The sequence below is a fragment of the Dipodomys spectabilis genome, unplaced genomic scaffold (assembly GCF_019054845.1).
Source record: "Dipodomys spectabilis isolate Male_0828 unplaced genomic scaffold, ASM1905484v1 ptg000125l, whole genome shotgun sequence".
Classification (NCBI taxonomy): domain Eukaryota; kingdom Metazoa; phylum Chordata; class Mammalia; order Rodentia; family Heteromyidae; genus Dipodomys; species Dipodomys spectabilis.
The window spans coordinates 14997280-15018633 of NW_024870802.1; the positions used below are offsets into that span (position 1 = coordinate 14997280).

The following is a 21354-nucleotide window of genomic DNA, read 5'->3' on the forward strand; positions in this document are numbered from 1 at the left end:
ATGCATTGTGAATTGTGAATTAATCAATAATATCCTTCTGGGTATTCGCACCACAGCTTGTTCTCAACATGTTCAACTACAGTGATGTTGCTATAAACACCTAAATGGCAGAGAAAAGCTTCACCTAAGTTCTTTCATACTGGACTCAGAACACGATATGTTGCTGGGTTCTGAATGAGTCTCCAGGAGACAGGACAGGCTAGCAGCAGAGTGTGAAAACTGGAAGGCGGCTTGGAATTTGGATCCTTGAACTCTCATTCAGAAGGTTGAGTGACCCTCTGGCATTTGCATTGTCAGCTTCGATGTAAGCATCTATAGATTCCTCTTTGAGACATACCAATCCAGACTGGTCCTTCTGAATCTTTGATATGCATGTGCGTTCCTTGGGCACCTTGTTAAAATGCAGATTCTGATTCAGAGATCTGGGATGGAGCCCAACATTTTACATCCGTTAGCATGCTCCCAAATGATGCCACTGCCTCCCCACCATACATTTTGAGGAGGAAGAATCTACTCACTACTGTTTTCCTGTAATCAGGATGGACCAGCCCAAGCAAGGGCTTTTTCTAGATGGATGGCTTAAAACATAAAATGTCTGCTGACCTAATATGTTAGATTATACTCGTGTACCTTTCATTTGGAATTAGCATAACTATTTATCTTAACTTCCATTCAGGTAATTTTTATATAGCAAGCACTTTAAAGAAATAAATGTCTAGCTAGGTCCAATTTGGTACTTTCTCACTAATACTTAACATACAACATTTTCTGTCCCTAAACTTTAATGCAAATTTGCTCCAACAGCCAAATTCTGATTAGTGTTAATGCATGGCTAAGGGAATTGAAGCCAGCTTGGCAACAAAGACCCCTCTGAATGAACGCCTTTAGTAGTTGGCAGCTCTATATTTTTTCAAAGCAAGAGTCTCTTCTAGAACTATTTCCTTCCAATCAAAATGAAGAGCTGACTTCATCAGTTAACACTCCATAGCAACTAGGAGGCTTTTGCTGCTTCCTCCAGCCATTATTTCTCAAGACACAGCCAGGCGTACCCCATTAACTGCAGCATGAGAGGGAACACTAGCAGGAACGTGATTTCCCCATTGGAATGGCATGGTTGGCAAGAGTAGGGAATGAAGTCCAGCAAGCAGAACAGTTATGCACACAGTATAGACAGGGCATATGGAGACATCAGCAAGCAAAAGGAAATGGGGTTCAACTTGATGTGACCTATGTGTTCTGACAGGCACAGGGGACTTGAACAGTGACATATTAAAAATTCCAAGTAGGTAGTCATCAGAGGGAATTTCATTATCATGAAGAGGGGCCAACTGCTCAGCTAGAATCTGGTCCAAGACCTTGGTTGGACAGAGCCTGGAGCAGAAAGGCAGGCTGTTATGCTCTAAAGAAGGCCATCTCCATTCTCCAGAGCTGTGACCAAGAAGAACCCACTTGCTCCTTGTCTATGCATGACAGCCCTGTGCTTCACCAGCCTGCCCTTCACTCCTTGACCCTCACCAGGATCTGTGACTGGTGTCCAGTGACCTGTGTCTCCTTACTTGTCCAATGCAAACATCAAACCTGACTGGCTTACCAGCAGCCTCCTGCACATCTCCAGCCTATGCCCAGCCTGATTACCTCCTTGCTGAAGAAAATCATAGCTGCTTGCTGACCAGGCCTCAGCAAATCCTATCATCTCCCTTAGCCAGGGCATTTCTACAGCTCAAAGGACCTATCATTCAGCTCCTGTCAAACTAGGTAGAAGAACTAGGGCTCCCTGGAGGGCCCAAGCAGCTGCCTCTGCTGCAGACAATAGTTGTATATACTGTGTGTGTTGTGTGTGTGTATGTGTGTGTGTGTATACATGTATGTGTGGGGGCACATAAGCAAAACCTACAGCTGTGTCACAGTTTACTTGTATTATCTCATTTGACCTCAAAGTAAAGCCAATATTATCAGCCCCACTTTATAGATGAGGAAACTGAATCGTAGTGAATATAAGCAAGCTCCTTTATCAAATCTATGTTCAGGAAAGAAGAATAAAATACGGTCCAGAATGCCATGGAGCTCAGAGTCTCCTATGCTCAAGGCTACCTAGGTAATAATAATAACTCATCCTTTCAAAAATATTTACTGAGTTCCCATTGTATGTCAGGCCCTGAGTGTGTGAGGCAGAAGATAGACTAGTTAACTAGTGTTTACTGAGCATGTGCTCTGTGTCACGCTTTGCATTAAGCACCTTATAGCTTGATCTCAGTCCTCAGCATAGTGGCTGATGTAGACATCCTTACTTTTCACGAAGCACTGAGGCTCAGATTTGGTGATGATTGGAGAGCATCCATAGAGCTGGGGATTACAGAGCAATTCTACCCCCAGCACCAGCTCTCTCCAGCAAGCTGGCCTGAAGTGGGCCACTCACATTCTGACTCCAAGCCCACAGCTCTCTTGGTTACTCTTTGTCACCTCCATAGATCCATGTCTTTCTAAAGAGCAAGAGCCTCTGCCACCTTTAGCCAGCACCCCTCAGGGCTGAAAGCATGCAGCTGTATCCCAGCTCCTTACATAGTTGTGTGCCCATCATGTATCTAGGAGTAGAATCAGAGTAGGGTGATGTAAAGTCAGTGACCAACTTAGCTTTCCTGCTCTTAAAGAAGAGTGAAGCACTATTGGAATTTTCCTACTGGCCTCACCTGGAAGGTTCTTTCCATTTATATATTTATCTTGCTGTTCCTTATTAAGGAACAAATAATATTTTCATGTAGAATTTATATTTTTTATTTTTTGGCATACATTTTTTTCAGATTTTTTTTTTTGGATCTGGTCATGGGGCCTGAACTCTGGGCCTGGGCGCTGTCCCTCAGCTCTTCAGCTCAAGGCTAGCGCTCTACCACTTGAGCCACAGCACCACTTCCGGCTTTTTTCTTTTTGCTTATGTGGTGCTAAGGAATCGAACCTAGGGCCTCAGGTATGCAAGGCAAGCGCTCTACCATTGAGCCACCTTCCCAGCCCAATATTTTTAAAATAACGTTTTTTTATTGTAAAAATACTGTACAGAGGTGTTACAGTTAGATGAGCAAGGTGATGAGTACATTTCCTATCAAGCATTGTTACCTCTTCCTTTGTTTTTCCCTACTCTCCCTTCCCTCCCACCTCCACAACTACACTCCCCCCTCCACTTTCCCTCCCCACCCTAAATTGTAAAGTTCGTTTTTCAACAAGTGTCTTGTACATCTCATTGTTACAATGGGTCAACCTGTATCCCTGTTTAAGCATTTTGTTTTTTCCCTTCCCTTCCCCAAGCTAGAGAAGTGTGTATACAAGATGCAGGGCACTGACATCAAATACAGTGAAAACAGGGGTTATATCGTGGGGGAGGAACATACAAAGAAACAAAAAAATGCATGGTACATTATAAATATTGTTAGGAACAATAGCAAGAAAGAAAAAAACCACTTGTGTCCCTATCATAGGGTTCATTTCAGTTAACATTCAGAGAAGATTTGTACACATGTTTTCTAGAAAGTCTTGACTGTTTTAAAAACAGTGCAAATGAGCAAATGTTACTTTTTTCATTTACTCATATCTGCAAATATCTTATAATCATAGATTTGATCACATGTATAAGTTTGCCAAGTCTTCCCTTTCATGTCAAGTCATATCATGTGCTTCCAACTAAAGGTGATTTGTTAGGTTTTAGGTGTTGTGTTGGTTTGTTTTTTTTTCAAGTAACTTTTAGTTTGTGTGTGTATGCGTGAGTCAGTTTTGGGGCTTAAATTCAGGGCCTTGCTCTTTCACTTGTTTTTTTCACTCAAAGTTAGCATGCTATACTTAAGCCGCATCTCTACATCCAGCTTTTTACTGGTTAATTGGAAATAAAGAGTTTCTCAGAACCGGACGCTGGTGGCTCACACCTGTAATTGTATCTACTCAGAAGGCTGAGATTTGAGGATCATGGTTCAAAGCTAGCCCTGGCAGGAAAGTCCATGAGACTCTTATCTCCAATAAACCACCAGAAAACCGGAAGTGGCACTGTGGCTCAAGTGGTAGAGTGCTAGCCTTGAGCTGAAGAGCTGAAGGACAGCGCCCAGGCCCAGAGTTCAAGCCCCACGAGGATAACGACAACAACAACGAGTTTCTCAGGCTTGTCAGCACAGACTGGCTTTAAACCTCAATCCTCAGATCTCAGCCTCCTGGGTAACTAGGATTACAAGCACAAGCCACCAGCTTAAATGTTGCTTTTCAAGCTTAGTAAAAGAAGAATCAAACATCCATTGGCTATTTACGCCACCATTCTGCCCCTAAATTTACCATCTCTACCAAAACAGACCGAGACCAATAGCTTTTCAGATGGCAGCTCCAAGCATGCCAGAAAGAAAGCCAGAGTAGAGATTTAAAATGTCCTGTTACCTAGCATCTAGTTATCTGCCTGAATCCACAGCGTTTGTCTACCTGCTGATCCCGACTCTCAGATCTGCAGCCCACCCCTGCTGCCTGAAACACTGACCTGAGAGCCCAGCAAGAAGGAGAGACTCTAGCCCATTTCTAGAACCTAGTGAGCCAGATAGTTTTCCACATTCATTGTTTGCCTTTCTGTAGCTCCTGGGGGTGGGGGGAATAGAGAGACCTTGAGATGTGTCTGGCATAGGGACTTGATAGAGCAAAAGAAGCTCTGCTTCCCATCAGCAGTCCCTGGGGAATGTGTCTGAAAAACATACAGACCCAATGAGTCACTGTCATCTAGAGACACATCCCTCATCGTTCCAGACACTTTTCTTCCTAAAGATGATACACAGCTCCTACTTGAAGGTTGCCAACAATAGACTCCCAGCTGTTGGCTCTGGTATAGATATGTAACCCAAAGTGGGCCAATCAGAGCTCATCCATGGAGCTTGTCACATTGAAAGAGGAAGCATCTTCCAACTCAAGGTGGTGCTAGAATTGAAGTGCTGCTACCATGCAAACGTCATGCAAAAGAATTGCGTGGGAATAAGAGAGAACAAGGCCAACAGGTAGAAAAGGAAGAGGGAAAGAAGATAAAGCCCTAGCAACTGTCTAGTTAAGACCTTCATTCCAGTTTACCCCAGAGGCCTCACTCTTCCTACAGTTTGGAAATCTGAACCAAAAAAATTTGTCAACTAGTCCAGATAGAATCAAAGAATCCCGGTTAACACAGCCTCCATCTGGCCCCTTAGTCCCTCCTATAAGCATTTATGGAATGCTTCCCTCTTTTCTGAGAAACAGTTTGAGAAATGGAGTCCTGATCATCCTTATCCACAACATCAACATGAGCAACCATGACAGACTATTTGTTCTTTCCCAGCATTGCCCCAGGTATGATGGGGGACACAGATGCCTGTGATGGTCACTGCCTTCTGGGTGCTTCTCTGCACATCAAAATATAAGAAATTCCAAGGGCATAGAGCACATGCTGAGCACAGATCTTTTTTAGAACCAGGCATAAATCAATCAGTCTGTGTGGAGTTTTTACAGAGCACAGACACTCATCACTGCAGATTATCCTGACCTTTTAGTACCAAACATCCCTTTCTTGAAAAACCATCTACCCCTCAGGACAAAAGGTTTTGCTCCTTCATCTTAAAGTTACTCTCTTCAATAGATCAGTCTATTTGTGGGGCTTCTTCACTCTGGCCTGCTCCTAAATCAAGATTGAATCTGCTTGCTGTTTTTTTCCTGGGCTGCCCTTTTCAACTTTATCCAATTTAACACACACACACACACACACACACACACACACACACACACACACACACACACACACACACACACACACACACACACACGGTGAGAGAGAGGGATCTCCTCTCCAGAGTTCTCATCACAATCAGAATCAAGGCTTTACTCCCTTTGAATAAATGCCTGGCCTCTAAGACAGATCCTATTCTAGGATCCAATCTGGCAATCTATTTGAATGACTTCCCGTATGTTTTCTGATCCTTTTTAACTTCGGTGGCTTTCAAAGAATTATGTGAAAAGGAAAAAGAAGCATTACACACATTTCCTAAGAAATAATCCATGCTTAAGGTGTATTCAGAATGGGAAACGGTTTAATATGAAGAAAGAGGAGGAGTTGAAAGACTTTGGTATCTGGAGGCCTTGTATTTCTTATTACCCTTCAGCACAGGCTCTGAACAAATCTTCAGATATTCTGAGATCCCACTACCAACCCAGCTGGCTCCAAGACTCCACCACACAGACATGCTCACTAGGAGAACAAATGGCCAACCTACAGAATCCCATTGACTTGTGGATAATCCTTTTTCCTCCCCTCCAGGAATAAATTCCTCTTTCTCACAGATCTGAGATGACAGATCATTATTATCTGCTTTCCTTTCCAAAACCTGTATGGTCTAAAATAAGTTATACTCCTCCAGGTCTTTGGGTCAGGAATTCAGTCAGGACCCAACTGGGTAATTCTCTAGATAGCATCAAATTCTGCTCCTTCAAGGTGTCAGATGGGCTGGGCTCAAAGTCCAAGATATGCTCACATAACTGTTGCTTGGGTGCTTTCCATGGCACCAGCTTAGCTTTCTTAGCACAGGATAGTCTTAAGGTAGCCACAGTTTTTACATACTGGCTGGCTTTCCCCAGAGACAGAAGGAAACTTCAAGACCTCTGAAAGGATAGGCCTAGAACTTGCCCAGTATCACTTCACCATATTCTGCCAATCAAAGCAAGTAAAGCTAGCTCAGAATGAAGGGGAGAAATAGACTCTCCTTGTCAATGAGTGGAGAAACACATGTAAACAAAGAAGAAAGGAGATGATGGCCATTTTGCCACATTATCCCTTTTTCCCACTTACCTCACTTGCAGGACTCATGCTCTTACTTAGTTGATGGCCACCTGATCTCCAAAGAGTTATCTTAAGCAACTTTTTTCTTCCCAAAGGTTATCCAGCCTCACAAGCTCTATCCTAACACTCAACATCATCCTTATAGTCAAACTTTACTTTTCTGGAGCCAAAGATCTCCTGAGTACTTCCATGAAATTCATCTTTACTAACCTGTTTTCTAATCAATTATTTGTTCTATTGTAATAAGGATCATTTAAAACTTGGAATATACTCATAAGCTGATATCCCTTTATAGTTTAGACCAAGTGTTGGCAATCTTTGATAATAAAAAGCCAAAGAGTAAATATTTTCTGTTTGGGGAGGGCCATATGGTCACTATTGTTACTATTCAACTCTGTCATTTAGCAAAAGCAACTATAGATGGTGTGTAATTAAATGAGCATGTCCAGATTCCAATAAAACTTTATTTACAAAAACAGGCACTTGGCAAGATTTTGCTCTCAGGCCACACTTTATACAGGAATAACTTTGTCTTTCAGTTTGTATTAACTAATAATTATAAATTCCATTTTTATCCAAAATTCATTTTTTTTTTTTGGGTCCGGTCATGAGGCCTGAACTCTGGGCCTGGGCGCTGTCCCTCAGCTCTTCAGCTCAAGGCTAGCGCTCTACCACTTGAGCCACAGTGCCACTTCCAGCTTTTTTCTTTTTGCTTATGTGGTGCTGGGAATTGAACCCAGGGCCTCAGGCATGCAAGGCAAGCGCTCTACCACTGAGCCACCTTCCCAGCCCCCCAAAATTCATTTTTAAATCTATAAATTTATGATGGTATTGAAGTAGCCAAAAGTCATAATAGCACATACATGTAATCCAGCCACTGAGAGGCTGAGGTATGAGAAACAAAAGTTCAAGATCAGTCTGGGCTATATAGAAAATTCTGTCTCAAAAAAAGGTGGAGGTAGGAAGGAGGAGTAAAAATAGGGCAAAGAAGGAAGGGGACTCTGGAGAGAAGGAAGAGGGGAGAGAGGATATGAAGAGGATTGTGGGAAAAAAGAGAAGGAAGAGGAGAGGGAAAAGGAGGAGGAAAACAAAACCCTTTTGTGCCCATAGTTGTAAAAACGCAACACATTTTTTTCTTACTCTTTAGAAGAAATGCCCCCAAGGAGTCACCAGATGAGATTGTTTCTCTGTGATAATATCTGCAAGTCCTGTTGGCATGCCATGACTTGAACTCTTTCCATTTGTCTCTGCATGTCTACAGATGCCATTCTTCATGTGTGTGTCTCTGCATGGAGTCCTCTCTTCATTTGTGTTTACCTGTGTTTACTTTTATAAAGTGGCTCACTGCCTCTCATTTCCACCTTTGGGTATTTGTGTCTTCTTTTTTTTTTTAATTTAATTTAATTTTATTTGTGAACATACTGTACAGAGGGGTTACAATTACATGGGCAGGAAAATGCGTACATTTCTTACCAAGCATTGCAGCCTCCTCCTTTGTTTACCCTTCACATTATTTGTGTCTTCTGTATGTCTCTATGCTGCCTTGTTTATACAAATACACATCTGTCTCTTTCTGCCCTGCCTTTCTCCTAAATATATATTACATACATAAGAATTTTGTTCATTCTTTTCCTTTGCATGAAAAATTTTCCCTGTTCTTGGGTTTTCAAAACTGATATTTTGTTATATAGCTTTCAGAGTTTAGAAAGATATATAACAAAAGAAGTTCCTATTTATGTAAATGAGATATCATATAAAAATTATTTAGTCTAGTACCTGGTACATAGTAGGTACTCAATGATTACATCCTTTTATCTGCCCTACCCTTATGTGATTTTTCACATCATTCAACAGTTCTCAGCAGGAAAAAAAATGTTAATCCTCTACATCGATTTATAATACGCAGTTATTCTCCTTCACCTTACCCAGGATATGGCTCTCCATATGCTCTTTGGCATTGCATTGTTTGTGTATGTTTGGGAATTAGCAAAATTAAAGGAATAGACACCCAACAGGAGACTAATGGCATGGTGCCCCTTTTGGTCAGCCGCCCAGAGATGATCTTGTACCTTCTCCACCTCCTTCTCAAACAGCTCTGCAAGTGTTTTTTGAGCTCTCTGCTTGCACTGAAGGTGGAAGGAAATCAAACAGGCTTGTGTATTACTGGGAGAAGCAGGGAAATCAGTGAAGAAAACAATAGAAATCCAGACACAGGGACTGGAAGATCATGGAGGGAGGTGATCTCTGAAGCGTTTCCTTTTAAGATGGGATACAAGGGATGAGAAGGAACCAGTTGTGGAACTCAGCAGAAGGGAAGGGGAGGGGAGTGTGCTTGTCAGAGAGCTCTGTCCTGCAAGTGGCCTGGGCTGAAAACATGCATGCTGAGACATGAGGGCTGGGGGACAGTGGAGGGCCCAGGCCCCCAGACCAGGAATGGCAACACAATGAAACATATCCAGGGATTTTAGACAATAGGGGCTGGCATGATCTGACCTATGTGTTAAAGAAGAAAAGATGAGGAGATTAGATCAAGTGAGGAAACAGAAAGGAGGCTCCCCAGAGAGGGTGGCCATTGGAGAGGAGAGAAGAAAGCTGAGCTGAAATATTTCCAGAGGTAGAAATGACATGATGGGCTGATGAAGTAGATGAAAACCAATGGGAAGGGAGGGGGCTGGCTAATGCCAGGCTTCTGGCTTTAGTTCCCAGGTACCCATTTTGGGGAAAGGAGGGGTAGAGCAATCAATAGTTCCATTTTGGACATTTTCCATCAGAGACGGCTTTGGAACGTGCAAGGGAGATGTCAGGTAGGCGGTCGAATATATGAGTCTGTGTCTGGGCTGGGAATTCAGGCTAGAGATATAAATTTGGGAGCTGTCAGTCATGGGAATGGATATTATGGGCTGGTGAAAAGGAAGAGAGAGAAAAGAAGAGGGCTCAAGGCTAGACCTGGAGACCCCAACATCCAGAGGATGGGGAGAGAAGGAAGGCCCTTCAGCCAGACAAGGGCGGCATCCTAAAGCTCAGAGAGAAGAGTCTCCTAGGAGGAAGTGGAGAGGCAGAGGCAGAGAGAGTAGGGATGATGTACAGCTGAGAGGTCAAAGGTGAAGAGGACAGAAAGGCCCTAAGTGTGGCCATGGGGAGAGGGTTATAGATGATAGAAGCAAGAGTAGCCTCGGGGAAACTGGAAGCAGAAGTTAGATGGGGGTGAGAAATGGGCGGTGGGAGAGTAAAGACAACTCTTTTGAGAAGTTTGGTTATCAAGTAGAATAAAGAGTGAGGTCTAAGAAGATGAGCAACCAAGGATGGGGTGTTTGGGGAGGAGGTACTAGAATGTGTGTGAAACGAACAAAATGATCTCTAGAGAGTGAAAGGTCGTGCCTCGGGTTTGTTGTGTGTGTGTGTTTTTTAAGAGTGATAAGAATGTATAAGTGTGTAACTCTTCACAGTTTACCAAGTGTTGTCACACACACCCTCACACTTAATCCTCACAGCCATCCTGTGAGGTATACAGCAGCTCTGAGTTTCAGATGAGGAAGCTTAAGCTTGGGGGAAGGAAGTAACAAGTTCAAGGGCAAAGCCAGGACTTGGCAGGACCAGGACCGCCCCCCCACTCCCCACCCCGGCTGCTATTGACCTGACCCTAACTGGCTCATCCTTTCCTATTGGAAACCATAGCTGCCTTTCAAAAACACCAGGCTTTGCCCTACTTCCTGGCTCCATTTACCTGCAACCTGAGGCCTTCTGGATTCCTACCTGGCAATCTCTATCAGGTGATAAGGAAAAGGAACATGCGAACCTCAAAAGGCTCCTTTGCAATTCCCCAGGCTCCTCAATGTAGAGACTGGTCCCACAGAGTGACTGTGGGTAAGTCACCTCACGCCTCCAGTCCAGGCTCCACACCTATAAAATGAGTGTGCTGAGAAGACCCAAATGCTAGGATTGCCATGGGACTGTGGGCTCAGCACAGTGCTGGGGGACCACTCCTAGGCTGCCATGGTTATTTTAATTCACTTCCTCCCTTCCTCCCTCCCTCATTCTGGAATCCAACCTTTGTAGAGAAGGGACTCCTGCTGTGTGTGGCTCTAGGCACAGCACATACAGGGATACCATCGCGCTCCAGAGCGTGTGTTTAATGAGGGGAGAGAAGCTGGAACACAGACACCTCCATCTCCGTCCTTCCAGGAGCAAATGAAGTGCAAGCACTGTAGATATCCAGAGGAGAGAAGGTCGCATCCAGCAGGCAGGCAGAGCAGGCTTGAAGGGTAGGAAGAATGATTTCCGTGGAGGAGTGTCTGCAACTGAGCCAAGACTCAGGCATAGTAGAAAGAGCAGCACGTCTTCAGGCGCTGGTGAGGAGGTAAACTGGAGCACCAGCTCCCTGGCAGGAGCAAGGGAGGGGCTTTACCCCCGGGGAAGACTGAGGGCCTCTGGGTAGAGGGAAGGACTGGTTATTTCAGGCACTAACCTCTGGCTTTGCCTCTTGATGGTCCAGAACCCTACCTGAGGCCATTGCATTGGTTTCAAGTCTGTTGTCCCCAGGGGAGGAGGAAGTAGAGGGGAAGGAGTGTCAGACTTTATCCCAGGCCACCATGCTTGTTTGGGGAGGTCCCTGGGTTTGTGTTCAGTCTCCAAGATTGAAGAGTTTGACCCAGCCTAGCAACTGCAGTCCAGTGACCCCAGTAGGAGGTGCTTTGGAACTAACACTCCACATTCTTCTAAGAAGAGATGGGCCTGAGCAATCTTCTCCCTCAGAGTTACTACCAGGGGTAGAGAAAGCTGAGTGTACCCCAGCTACCCAGATTCAAGATAAAAGGATTGACCTCTAAAATGTGGAGTGACCACGGGCCTTCCCCTCCTGCTGAGTGGCTGGCTCTGGGGCTTGGTGAAGATTTCCCCAGAGACTCAAGGGCAGGTAGGCAGGCTTCAGCACTGGGCTTGATGTCTTGTATTTTGGAATGGGATACACACAAGAAAATGTACCAACATAGAAATGCCAAGTTTGAAACTGACTGAGGACCAGAGGAATGGTCCCACACCCACACTTGTCTTCTCGTGTAGTAGTTTCCTCTAGTCCCAGCTCTGTCCTCTTGTAGAGAAATCCAGAGTCTAAAGAGGGGAACTTACCAGTCCAAGGGCACCATCTTAATTTGTGGCAGCACTAGCATCTTTAAGAAACAAAGGAAAGCTATGTACCATTGACTCCCACCTGTAATACTAGCAACTGGGAGGCTAAGATAAGTAGGATCATGGTTCTAGGCCATCACTGGCAGAAAAGTCCTTAGGACTCCATCTCCATTGAAGAAGCTAGCACAATGACATATGCCTGGCATATCAGCTATGATAGAAAGTATAAAATAGGTGGATCAAGATCCAGGAATGAGCCTGGGGAAAATAAAGCTAGACCCTATCTCAAAATAAGCAGTGTAAAGGGCTGAAGATATGAGGCTCCATGGTAGAGTGCCTACCTAGCAGGTGCAAAGCCCTGAGTTCAAATCCCAGTACCAAAAAAAGAAAGCAGCAAAGGAGATCAAAGAAGAGAAAGTGCTTTGTAAAATGTAAAGTCCTGTCAAAATGTAGGATTATCGTCTTTTTTCAGGCCACTACTATGGGAGAAAAGAAAACTGAGAAAAGCATGCGTAGGATTGAGAATGTTAGTATCATAGGCAGTGTGGAAAGAACACAAGGATTTGGACCCTAGAGACATAATTAGACACCTCACGCTGCCACTTATGAGCTATGTAACTTTGGCCCTCACTTTGCCTCTCTGACCTTTAGTTTCTTTTTCTAGAAAATGCCCTATGTGCTTACTTTCTGAGATTGTATGGGGCCAAGTAAAACAATGCATCAAAGTACCTTTAACAAGGCTAAGCACTCTGAATTCAGTGGTCTTAAGAGGCAGACACAGGGGTGATGGAAGAGCAAGGCTTTCAGGACTTCCCATCCTGAGGCCTGGAGCCAGCTGCTGACAGTGCCGAAACCCGTGTTTTTCTCTCCTGCTTGGATGTACCTCTAAAGTCAACACCGCGCCCTTGACATGAAGCGCTCAGACACAGCACCTAGACACACTTTGTCAAGGTGTCTAAGGTGTGCCTGACCAGGTGCTGACTCAGGCCCTTACTGCCCATGAGTTCTTCCGGCTGTCCTTTCACGCTATGGGTGCCAGAAGTCATGCAGACAGCTTCCCCCCATCCCTTCCCTCCCTACCACTTCACTGGCTCTGCATCTTGGTGACAAAGGAAGAGGCCGGGTTGGATCTGATTCAGAACAGAAAGAAGTGATTTCTCCTAAAGATAACTCACAAAGAGAGCTCTTCTCGCCACCACCACTACCACCAACACCACTCCTAAAGGGCATACAACCTCCCGAAACAGCAGTCTCCTTGATGAGCCTCAACCATAAGATGGGTGAATAATACAGCTTTGCATGCCATCTCCTTTGATGGTTGTTACATATAAGCCAATAAGGCCATCAATGGGAATGGGACAGAACTAATATTAGGGAAGTTCTGGTGTCTTCAGTCAGGCTCTTGGTAAGGGTTGTTGCTAGCTGTCCACTCCCCTCCATCATCTTGCTTCTTATATTACATCCCACCTGAGTCCAGGTGACTGACCTTGCCCACACCTATATCTGATCTGGGACACTCACCCAGCATCCAGGGACACCCTCTCCTTCCCGGTAAAGTGTCTGGTAATAGTTGGGGCTGAGATGCTCCCCTGTGTGTCTGAGTGGACTCTGAGCTCTAGCTCTGCTCCAGTGGCCTGACTGGGCCCAGCTGCTCCTCCCTCAACATCTCCTTCCTGATCATTCTCCAGGTATAATGGCCCCAACCTAGTTCTGAAGTACGACCGGGCCCAGAAGCGGCTGGTGAACATCGCTGTTGATGAACGCAGCTCACCTTACTATGCCCTGCGGGACCGGCAAGGGAACGCCATCGGGGTCACAGCCTGTGACATTGACGGGGACGGCCGTGAGGAGATCTACTTCCTCAACACCAACAACGCCTTCTCAGGTGAGGGCCGAGACATCAGGCCTCCTCCTGCTTTCTTCCTTCCTCCCCCCAACACCTAACACCTTCTGCCCAGGCCACTGTCACTGGCTGCCAAACACAGACCCCATTGCCTCTAGGAGCTCTGTGTCCCACAAAGACCCCCCAGTGCCTCGCTCTTTTCCTACAATAAATAGTTCTATCCCCAGGCCCTAAACCAGGGTGGAAAAGTATACATAGAGGCCCATTTTCTCCATGAGGCTGAGTGTCCTCTTCACCCCAGCCTCCTACTCCTCCCAAATCCTGTGGGAGTTCACATAGTCACCCTGCTTCCCTGGCTGACTTCTAGAGCCAGTGGATACCCCTGGATCCACCCTCCATGCTGCTCCCTGGGGCCTTTCTCATTTGCTGTGAATCCTTCAAAGATTTGCTCCCCCACCCCCCATCACACAGGTTCATCTCTGTCAAAGATTCTTGTTGATCATCTGCTGCATGCCACACAGATGCTGAGTGACAAGGAGGTGTCAGGAACACAGCTTGGAGAAAGGCAGACCCCCAGTTCATGGAGGCTACCAGCGCTTCTCACACTGCGGTGATTCTACTCACCCGCTGTCAGAGGCAGGCTCTGACTCCCAGGGCTAGGGGGACCTGATCCCTGGCATTCTGCCACACAACCAGGCCACTGCAATGCTGCTGGTCCAGGGACGACACTGAACACAAGTTGCAGTGTGTGTGTATGTGGGGGGAGGGGGTGCTGTGTACTTAGGGCTGCAGATCAAGGTCACCCTCAACCTCTGATTCTCATATCTTCTCAGGCCTGGCCAGAGTCTGCTAAAACAAAGGCCATTCCTGTAGGGCCCTAACATCTGTCACAAGCCCTAGGGCATGATGGTCCCTAGAGATGAGCCTCCTCCAGATGGCAGCAGTCTCTTAAGTTTACTCTGGATGAGGTCCTGGGGCTCAGACTTCAGTCCTGTCAGTAAAAGCACTGTGGTGGACCCTCTTACCTCCTGAATTGCTGGCTTCCTGGCTATAGGGACACCCTCTCTGCCCCCACTTACACACATACATTGGCTTTCCCAGCTTGGCCAGTCGCATGGACAGAAGAGGAAGAGGTTGGGGCCTGTGCCAGGGGCAGGGGTGGGCGGTGTTGGTTGGCTGGGAGCCAGCCTTGTGCAGCCAAGAAACAATGAGCCACAGCCCTGAGTGGTGTTTTATGGGTTTTCATCTCATCTTGCCACCAAGTGAGGCCTGAGAGATGGTAATTATCCCTACACAAATATCAGGGCATGATTACCCAGCTGGATTTACTGCCCTCTCTCCAACCAAGCCAAGATTGGATTAGGACACGATTAATTGATGGGCTGATCAACTCTTTAATGCGGGGCAAGGTCAGGAAGGGAGCAGCATCCGGGGATGCCAGCAGAAGGACTGAGTCCCCAGGAAGGCTCTGGAAGACTAGGAGGCAGGATCAGGAACAACTGTCTACTGTGAGCTTGGCTGGCAGGATGCCAGAGGAAAGGACAGCCCCTGACTGGCTCACCAAGCACACAGAGCACCCGTGTGAGACCCCAGAAGCTGAACACCTCCCGTGCTAGAGAGCTCCACAGCGAAGCCACCAACAGTTTCAGCCTGGGCTGTGAGCCCTTCTGGCCTTGGACTGTGAGCTGGAGAGGAAAGCTCCACAACTAGTCACTTGGGGATCCATCAGTGACCCTAACCAGACCTTGACTATCCTAGGAGCTCAATTAATATTGGTTAAATGAGTCCCAGAAAGAACAGAAGCTTCTGACCTGAGAGGCAGTTCATCTTAGAGGAACATCAGAGTAGGCAGGGCTCATGGAAGCCCCAGAAGACCAGGCTCCTGAGATGGAAGCACTGTGCTCACCTGAAGAGCCTGGGCTGCCCTCAAGGCCGGGCCAGGGACCAAAGGGTCCAGCCAGCCTCAGCCCCAGTTGTGCACCTCCTGGTGACTTTCTGCAGATTTGAGGGATGAGTGTGGGGTAGAGTTAATTTTTCAGTTGAGCGGCTTGATTGATTCACGGAGAGGGCGCAGGGTGTGGAGCCAGGACATTTGTGCTGTGTCAGCCCTTCGGTGGGTCCAGCTGGCACGGCATGTGGCCATTGCTACTCTACCCTTGGTGGGAGATCCTGAGAGCTTCTCCAGGAGCTGGCCAGCCAGGTTTCCCCATGGCCTGGAGAGTATAGAAGGACCTATAGAAGAATAGTCCTCTTCCTTCCCCCAGCCAGATTTGGAATGTTCTAGAATCCCTGGAAGAGCCCAAGACCCTGCCATGTCCTGTGGGGGAGTCAGTCATGCAAATGGCTCTAGCACTTACTTACTGGGTGACCTTGGACATGATCCTTGACGACTCTTGGTCTCAACCATCTCATCCATAAGACAAGGATAAAGAAATCATACCAACTGCAAAAACTCAACTCCCACGCCCCAGTGGCTCCACAGACCACTGTAGGATGTCATCTGTAGGATGACATGCTCTAGCCCTCCTGAGGTAACCCCATGGCCTCTCTGATCTTCTTCCCTCCACATTTCCACCTGAGGCTGTCAGATTTGCTGTTTCCCCTGCCTGAAATGCTGTTCCCACTGATCTTCTCAGGTAAGGTGTCCTCAAGTACCTTATCTAAAACCATATCCTCATAATTCCCTTTGCCCTTATCTGGTTTTATTTTTCTTTGTGGGACTGACCCCTGTTCAAGTATATTTCATACTGGCCTGTCTCTCCTACTACACTCTTAAACTTGGGGGATAGAAATAGCAACTTGATTGCTATTGCACTCCAGTACCCAAAGAAATGCCTGTCACTTGGCAAGCATCAAATATACATTTATGAATGAACAACTTAGATTATGAGTGAAAAGAATGTATTAGAACACCTAGAACTTAATACAAACTCTTTTTTTTTTTTTTTTTGCTGGTTGTGGGGTCTGAGCTCTGGACTTGGGCGCTGTCCCTCAGCTCTTCAGCTCAAGGCTAGCACTCTACCTTTGAGCCACAGCACCACTTCCAGCTTTTTCTGCTTATGTGGTACTAAGGAATCGAACCTAGGGTCTCATGTATGCAAGGCAAGAACTCTATCACTGAGCACCTTCCCAGCCCAATACAAACTCTTTAAACAACAGTTGTTATAATTCTGGGACTATGAAAAATCCAGTGTCTAACCTGTCTTGGATAGGGCCTTCCTCTAGACTCATGGGAAAGAAATTCAGGAACAAAAGGACAAACTGGTCACAGTATAAAGAAGGCACTTCCCAGATGAGAATAGCAAGTGGACACAGTCAAAGGTGAGGGATTGGAAAGTAGATAAGGGAATGGAAAAGGAAGGAGACTAACAACAATCCCAACAAAGTCAAGGCCACAAAAATCCCCTTAAAGCTTACCTGACCAAAGTACCAGCCCAGTTATTTCAGCTAATGCCATGCTGAGCCATCCAGATAGCAGTGTACAGAATAAGAGGGGCGTTGAGAGGCAGGTGACTCTTCTCCTCACCACACCCTGGAAACTCTGGACCTCTTGTGCTTCTGGACAGAGCCATCCTCCAGCAATCTCCACTCCAACACCCTGAATGAGCGTACCAGTTGTGGATGGGTCAGCACGAACCATGAAACTCTCACCACTACCCTCCTGTCTAACAAACAGGGGCATGCTTACTCATCATATGCTCTTTGCATCTTCAACGAATTTTGGATGGCATTTCCTAGCAATACACAGAATGCTTCCTCGTCCTTTTAAGGCTGCATAGTGTTCCAGTGTATAGATTAGCTTCATGGAATCAGTTCTCTACGGGTGAACATTTAGGTTGCTTGTAATCCTTTTACCGTTTCAAAGAATGCTGATAAATGAATAAGCTTCTACAATAAGTCATTTCCCACGATTGCAGGGATATTTGCAAGACAGGCTCAAAGAAATGGAACAGTTGCATCAAAGGAATATACATTTTTTTAGTACTGGAACTTGAACATAGGGCCTAGGTGCCATCCCTTAGCTTTTACACTCAAGCCTGTTACTCGATCACTTGAGCGACAGCTCTACTTCTGGACTTTCCTGCCCACGGTCGCTGAGATCCTTAGATCTCAGCCTCTTGAGTAGCTAGGATTTTAGGATTATAGTAGCTGGGATTATAGGCATGAGCCCCCAGCTCCTGTCACAGGTAGTTCTGAAGTACCAGGTTGTACTCTCATTATAATCCCATCAGCTCCTTCCCCGCTCATGATGGGCCAGCACTTCCCAATCCTCATCAATACAATGTTATATCAATTTTATTTTTTTACTATTTGCCAATCTGATAGGAAAAAATTGATTTCCAAGTGTAGTTTTAATTTTCATTTGTCTTAAATGAGTGAGGCTGAGAATATTTTTATATATTTGAATCCCTTGTCTGCTTCTAGCCTTTGCCCATTTTTTTTCTATTGACTACTGGTCTTTTTCTTATTGATTTGGAACACCTCTTTATAAATTAGGGAAATTAGCCCTTTGTCTGAAACCCAAGTCGCAGATAGTTTTCCCTTGTTTGTCATTTTTCTTTTATCTGTGCTCAGGGTAGGTTTTTGTAATGTGGGAAACCTTTATCTTTATGGACTTTGGGATTTATGACTCTTTTCTTTTATGGCTTCTGGGCTGTGTGTCATACCTACAGAAGCCATCTGCAGGGGCTTTGTTAATCTCTTGGAAAGAAGACAGGCTCAGTCACCATACTAGAGAGAAAAAGGGGATCGTGGTGGCTCATACTTCCAGCCTCTTCTGCTTACACAACAGACGGGCCCTCTGCCCTCCAGAGGAGCATCCTTCACCCAGGCCCAGGCCCAGGCCCAGCTGCACCTAAAGCTCTGTGTCTCGCTTCTCAAAGTGTGCTGCATGGGCTGGCAGCTTTGGATTCAGCTAGAAGCTCAGAGAAATGCTACACCTACTGGTCCAGAACCCATATTCTAATCTCCAAGAGTTCCCTGTGCTCAGTAAAGTCATGTGCACTGACTGAGATGGATGTGTGGATCCACTGGTTATTTTTTTCCCCAAACCCCATGCCAGGTTGGGGCGGGGGGGGGGGGATCACTTGAACACAAAAGTCCTGATTTTCAGCAATAGACATCTTAGAGAAGATGAGACTGTTGGGGCTCCCCATCCTGTGACCCACCCCCTTCCCTGTGCCTCACCATACATGGCTGATGAGCAATAAGGATAGAGAAGCATGATAAAGAGTATTAGACCCCAGAGGCCATGCATTGGTTCCTTGGGGATCTGGGGACCTTTCCTACCAGTAGCCACAGCTCTGTGACACAAGCTGAGGAGATTTGCAGCATTGGTACACTATTGAAAAGACTGAACACTGGTAGCTTATGTCTGTAATCCTAGCTACAGGAGGCTGAGATCTGAGGATCCCAGCTCAAAGCCAGTTTAGGTTAAAAAATGCAAGACACTCTTATAGCCAATTAACCAAAAAGCCAGAAGTGAGCCAGGTGCTGGTGGTTCATGCCTGTATTCCTAGCTACTCAGGAGGCTGAGATCTGAGGATCAAGGCTAGAAACCAGCTGGGGAAGGAACATCCCTAAGCCTCTTATCTCCAATTAACCACAAGTGGAGCTGTGACTCAAAGTGGTAGAGTGCTAGCCTTGAGCAAAAAAAAGCTCAGGGACAGGGGCCAGGCCCAGCCTTGAATGGAAAATTCTAAGCAAGAGTGTGAGGCCTTGAGTTCAAGCACCAGAACCAGCAGAGAATCAGAGATAAGGGGCCTGGGGTCCGGCAGGGGAGAGGGACACTGCCACTTAATAGCTGATGTACAACCTCAGGCAAATGAGTTGCCCCTCAGAACCCCAACTTCTTTCTGTGGAATGGGCCTTCCTGATGAGACTGTGGAGGAAGCACTGTCAGCCCCTCCCTTTCCACACTGCCATGGGAGGCTGGCTTCATTCTTTTCAAAAATGTCCTTTGCCTGAACGAGTTCTTTCTCCCTCTAGGGCCATCACTGCACTACTAGTTTCCCATTGACTAAGTCTTGTAAAGCATTTTAAACTTAATGCCACAACTGACTCCTGGGATATGGCTCCTTGAAGACCTGCCTGGTCATGACATGCAACTTTCTGGAGAAGGAGGAGGAAACGGAGGAGGAAGATAGTGATACTATTATTGTTTCTTAAATTTATCTGGTGTCAAGCATTGCTCTAAGCACTTCACATATATTATCTAATGTAATCCTCATAACAGCTTGATGAAGAGGTGGCCTTCTTATCATTCCCCATTTTAGTGTTTTTTGTTTGGGGGTGGTGCTGAGTACTCAGGACTTGGTGCTTGTTAGACAAGCTCTCTGCCATTTGAACCATGCCCCCAGCCCTTTTTGCTTCCATTTGTGTTTTAGGTAGGGCCTCAAGATTTTTCCCAGGGCCAGCCTTGGACTATGGTCCTTGTACTTCAGACTCCCAAAGAGCTGGGGTTGCAGGCATGTGCCACTGTATCACACAGTGTATTTTTTAAAGCAGAATCTTGCTTTTTACCCTTCTATCCTTCTATCTCTACTTCCCAAGTAACTTAGATTACAAGTATGAACCACCACACTGGCCCTCATTATCCCATTTATTTTTAGAGAAAAGGTAAGTTCGTGTCTTATCCAAGGTCAGCCCAGGAAGAGATGTTGCTGGCTGCTTCCCCAGTGCTAATGTTTGGCAGAAATCTCCATGCCCTACATTTCCCAGACATACCTCTGTGACACCTGTACTCTCCATAGGCCCCGCCCTGTCCCTTAAACATCCTCCTGTTTCTCCCTGACCTCTACCATCTCAGTGTCTCTCCAGAATTCAATACAGCCTCTTTCCCCTGTCCCTGACATCCTCTTCCAGATCACTGTCCCTGCCCTGGGGTCTCACCAGGGGCAACATACAGCAGGCTAGGCTACACACTGACATGGGCCAGGGGCCAGTGCTGGGTGTTTATTGCCTGTGCCATCGACCCACACAGCTCGCTGTTTATCTGTCTTCCTGACACACCTAATTACCCAGGTTGCAGCTGCCAGCGCGTTTGCTCTTCCTAAATCAAAGGGCTCCCATCCCTCCTGTCGCCCAGGCCTCTGGGCCTCTGCCTGCAGAAGGGCTGCCATTGATTTTGCCGTTCCCATTTATGATGTACAAGGCTCTGCATCACTGTTGCACATTTTACCTTAATTAGTTTATTCTTCTGGACACCCCTGGTGAGTTCAGAAGCCAGGGGGCTGGCAAGGGAGGGACGGGAGGCCAACAGCACATGGCACCCAAACTTCTGGGACTGCAAAGCCCAGAGCCTACTTGGGCATCAGCACCCTGGACAGCGACTTGCCAAAGGAGTGCTGGTTCAACTGTGTGCTGGGAGATGGTCTTCAAAAAGGGATTCCATCGCAAAGTTTGTTTGGGACAGGCCAGATCCAATCCGATGAAGCAGATAACTTATTGTGGAGTTTTCAAAGTTTAAACAGTTGTCTGTTGAAAATCTGAACCAGTTCAGATTTCAAGAGTTGGGCCTTTCCTAAACTCAGATGACCTGGAGGATCAGCAAGACCAGGGTTCCACAAATGCACACTTT

General features: G+C 46.2%; 1 protein-coding gene across 1 annotated transcript in view; it reads left to right on the forward strand.

Annotated features, from left to right (window-relative positions):
* Crtac1 (cartilage acidic protein 1) overlaps positions 1 to 21354 on the forward strand; it is a 140405-nt gene that overhangs the window by 78524 nt on the left and 40527 nt on the right. The window contains exon 3 of the mRNA XM_042689375.1: positions 13621 to 13817. Within this exon, the coding sequence (XP_042545309.1) occupies positions 13621 to 13817 (197 nt within the window). The remainder of the gene's footprint in view (positions 1 to 13620; positions 13818 to 21354) is intronic.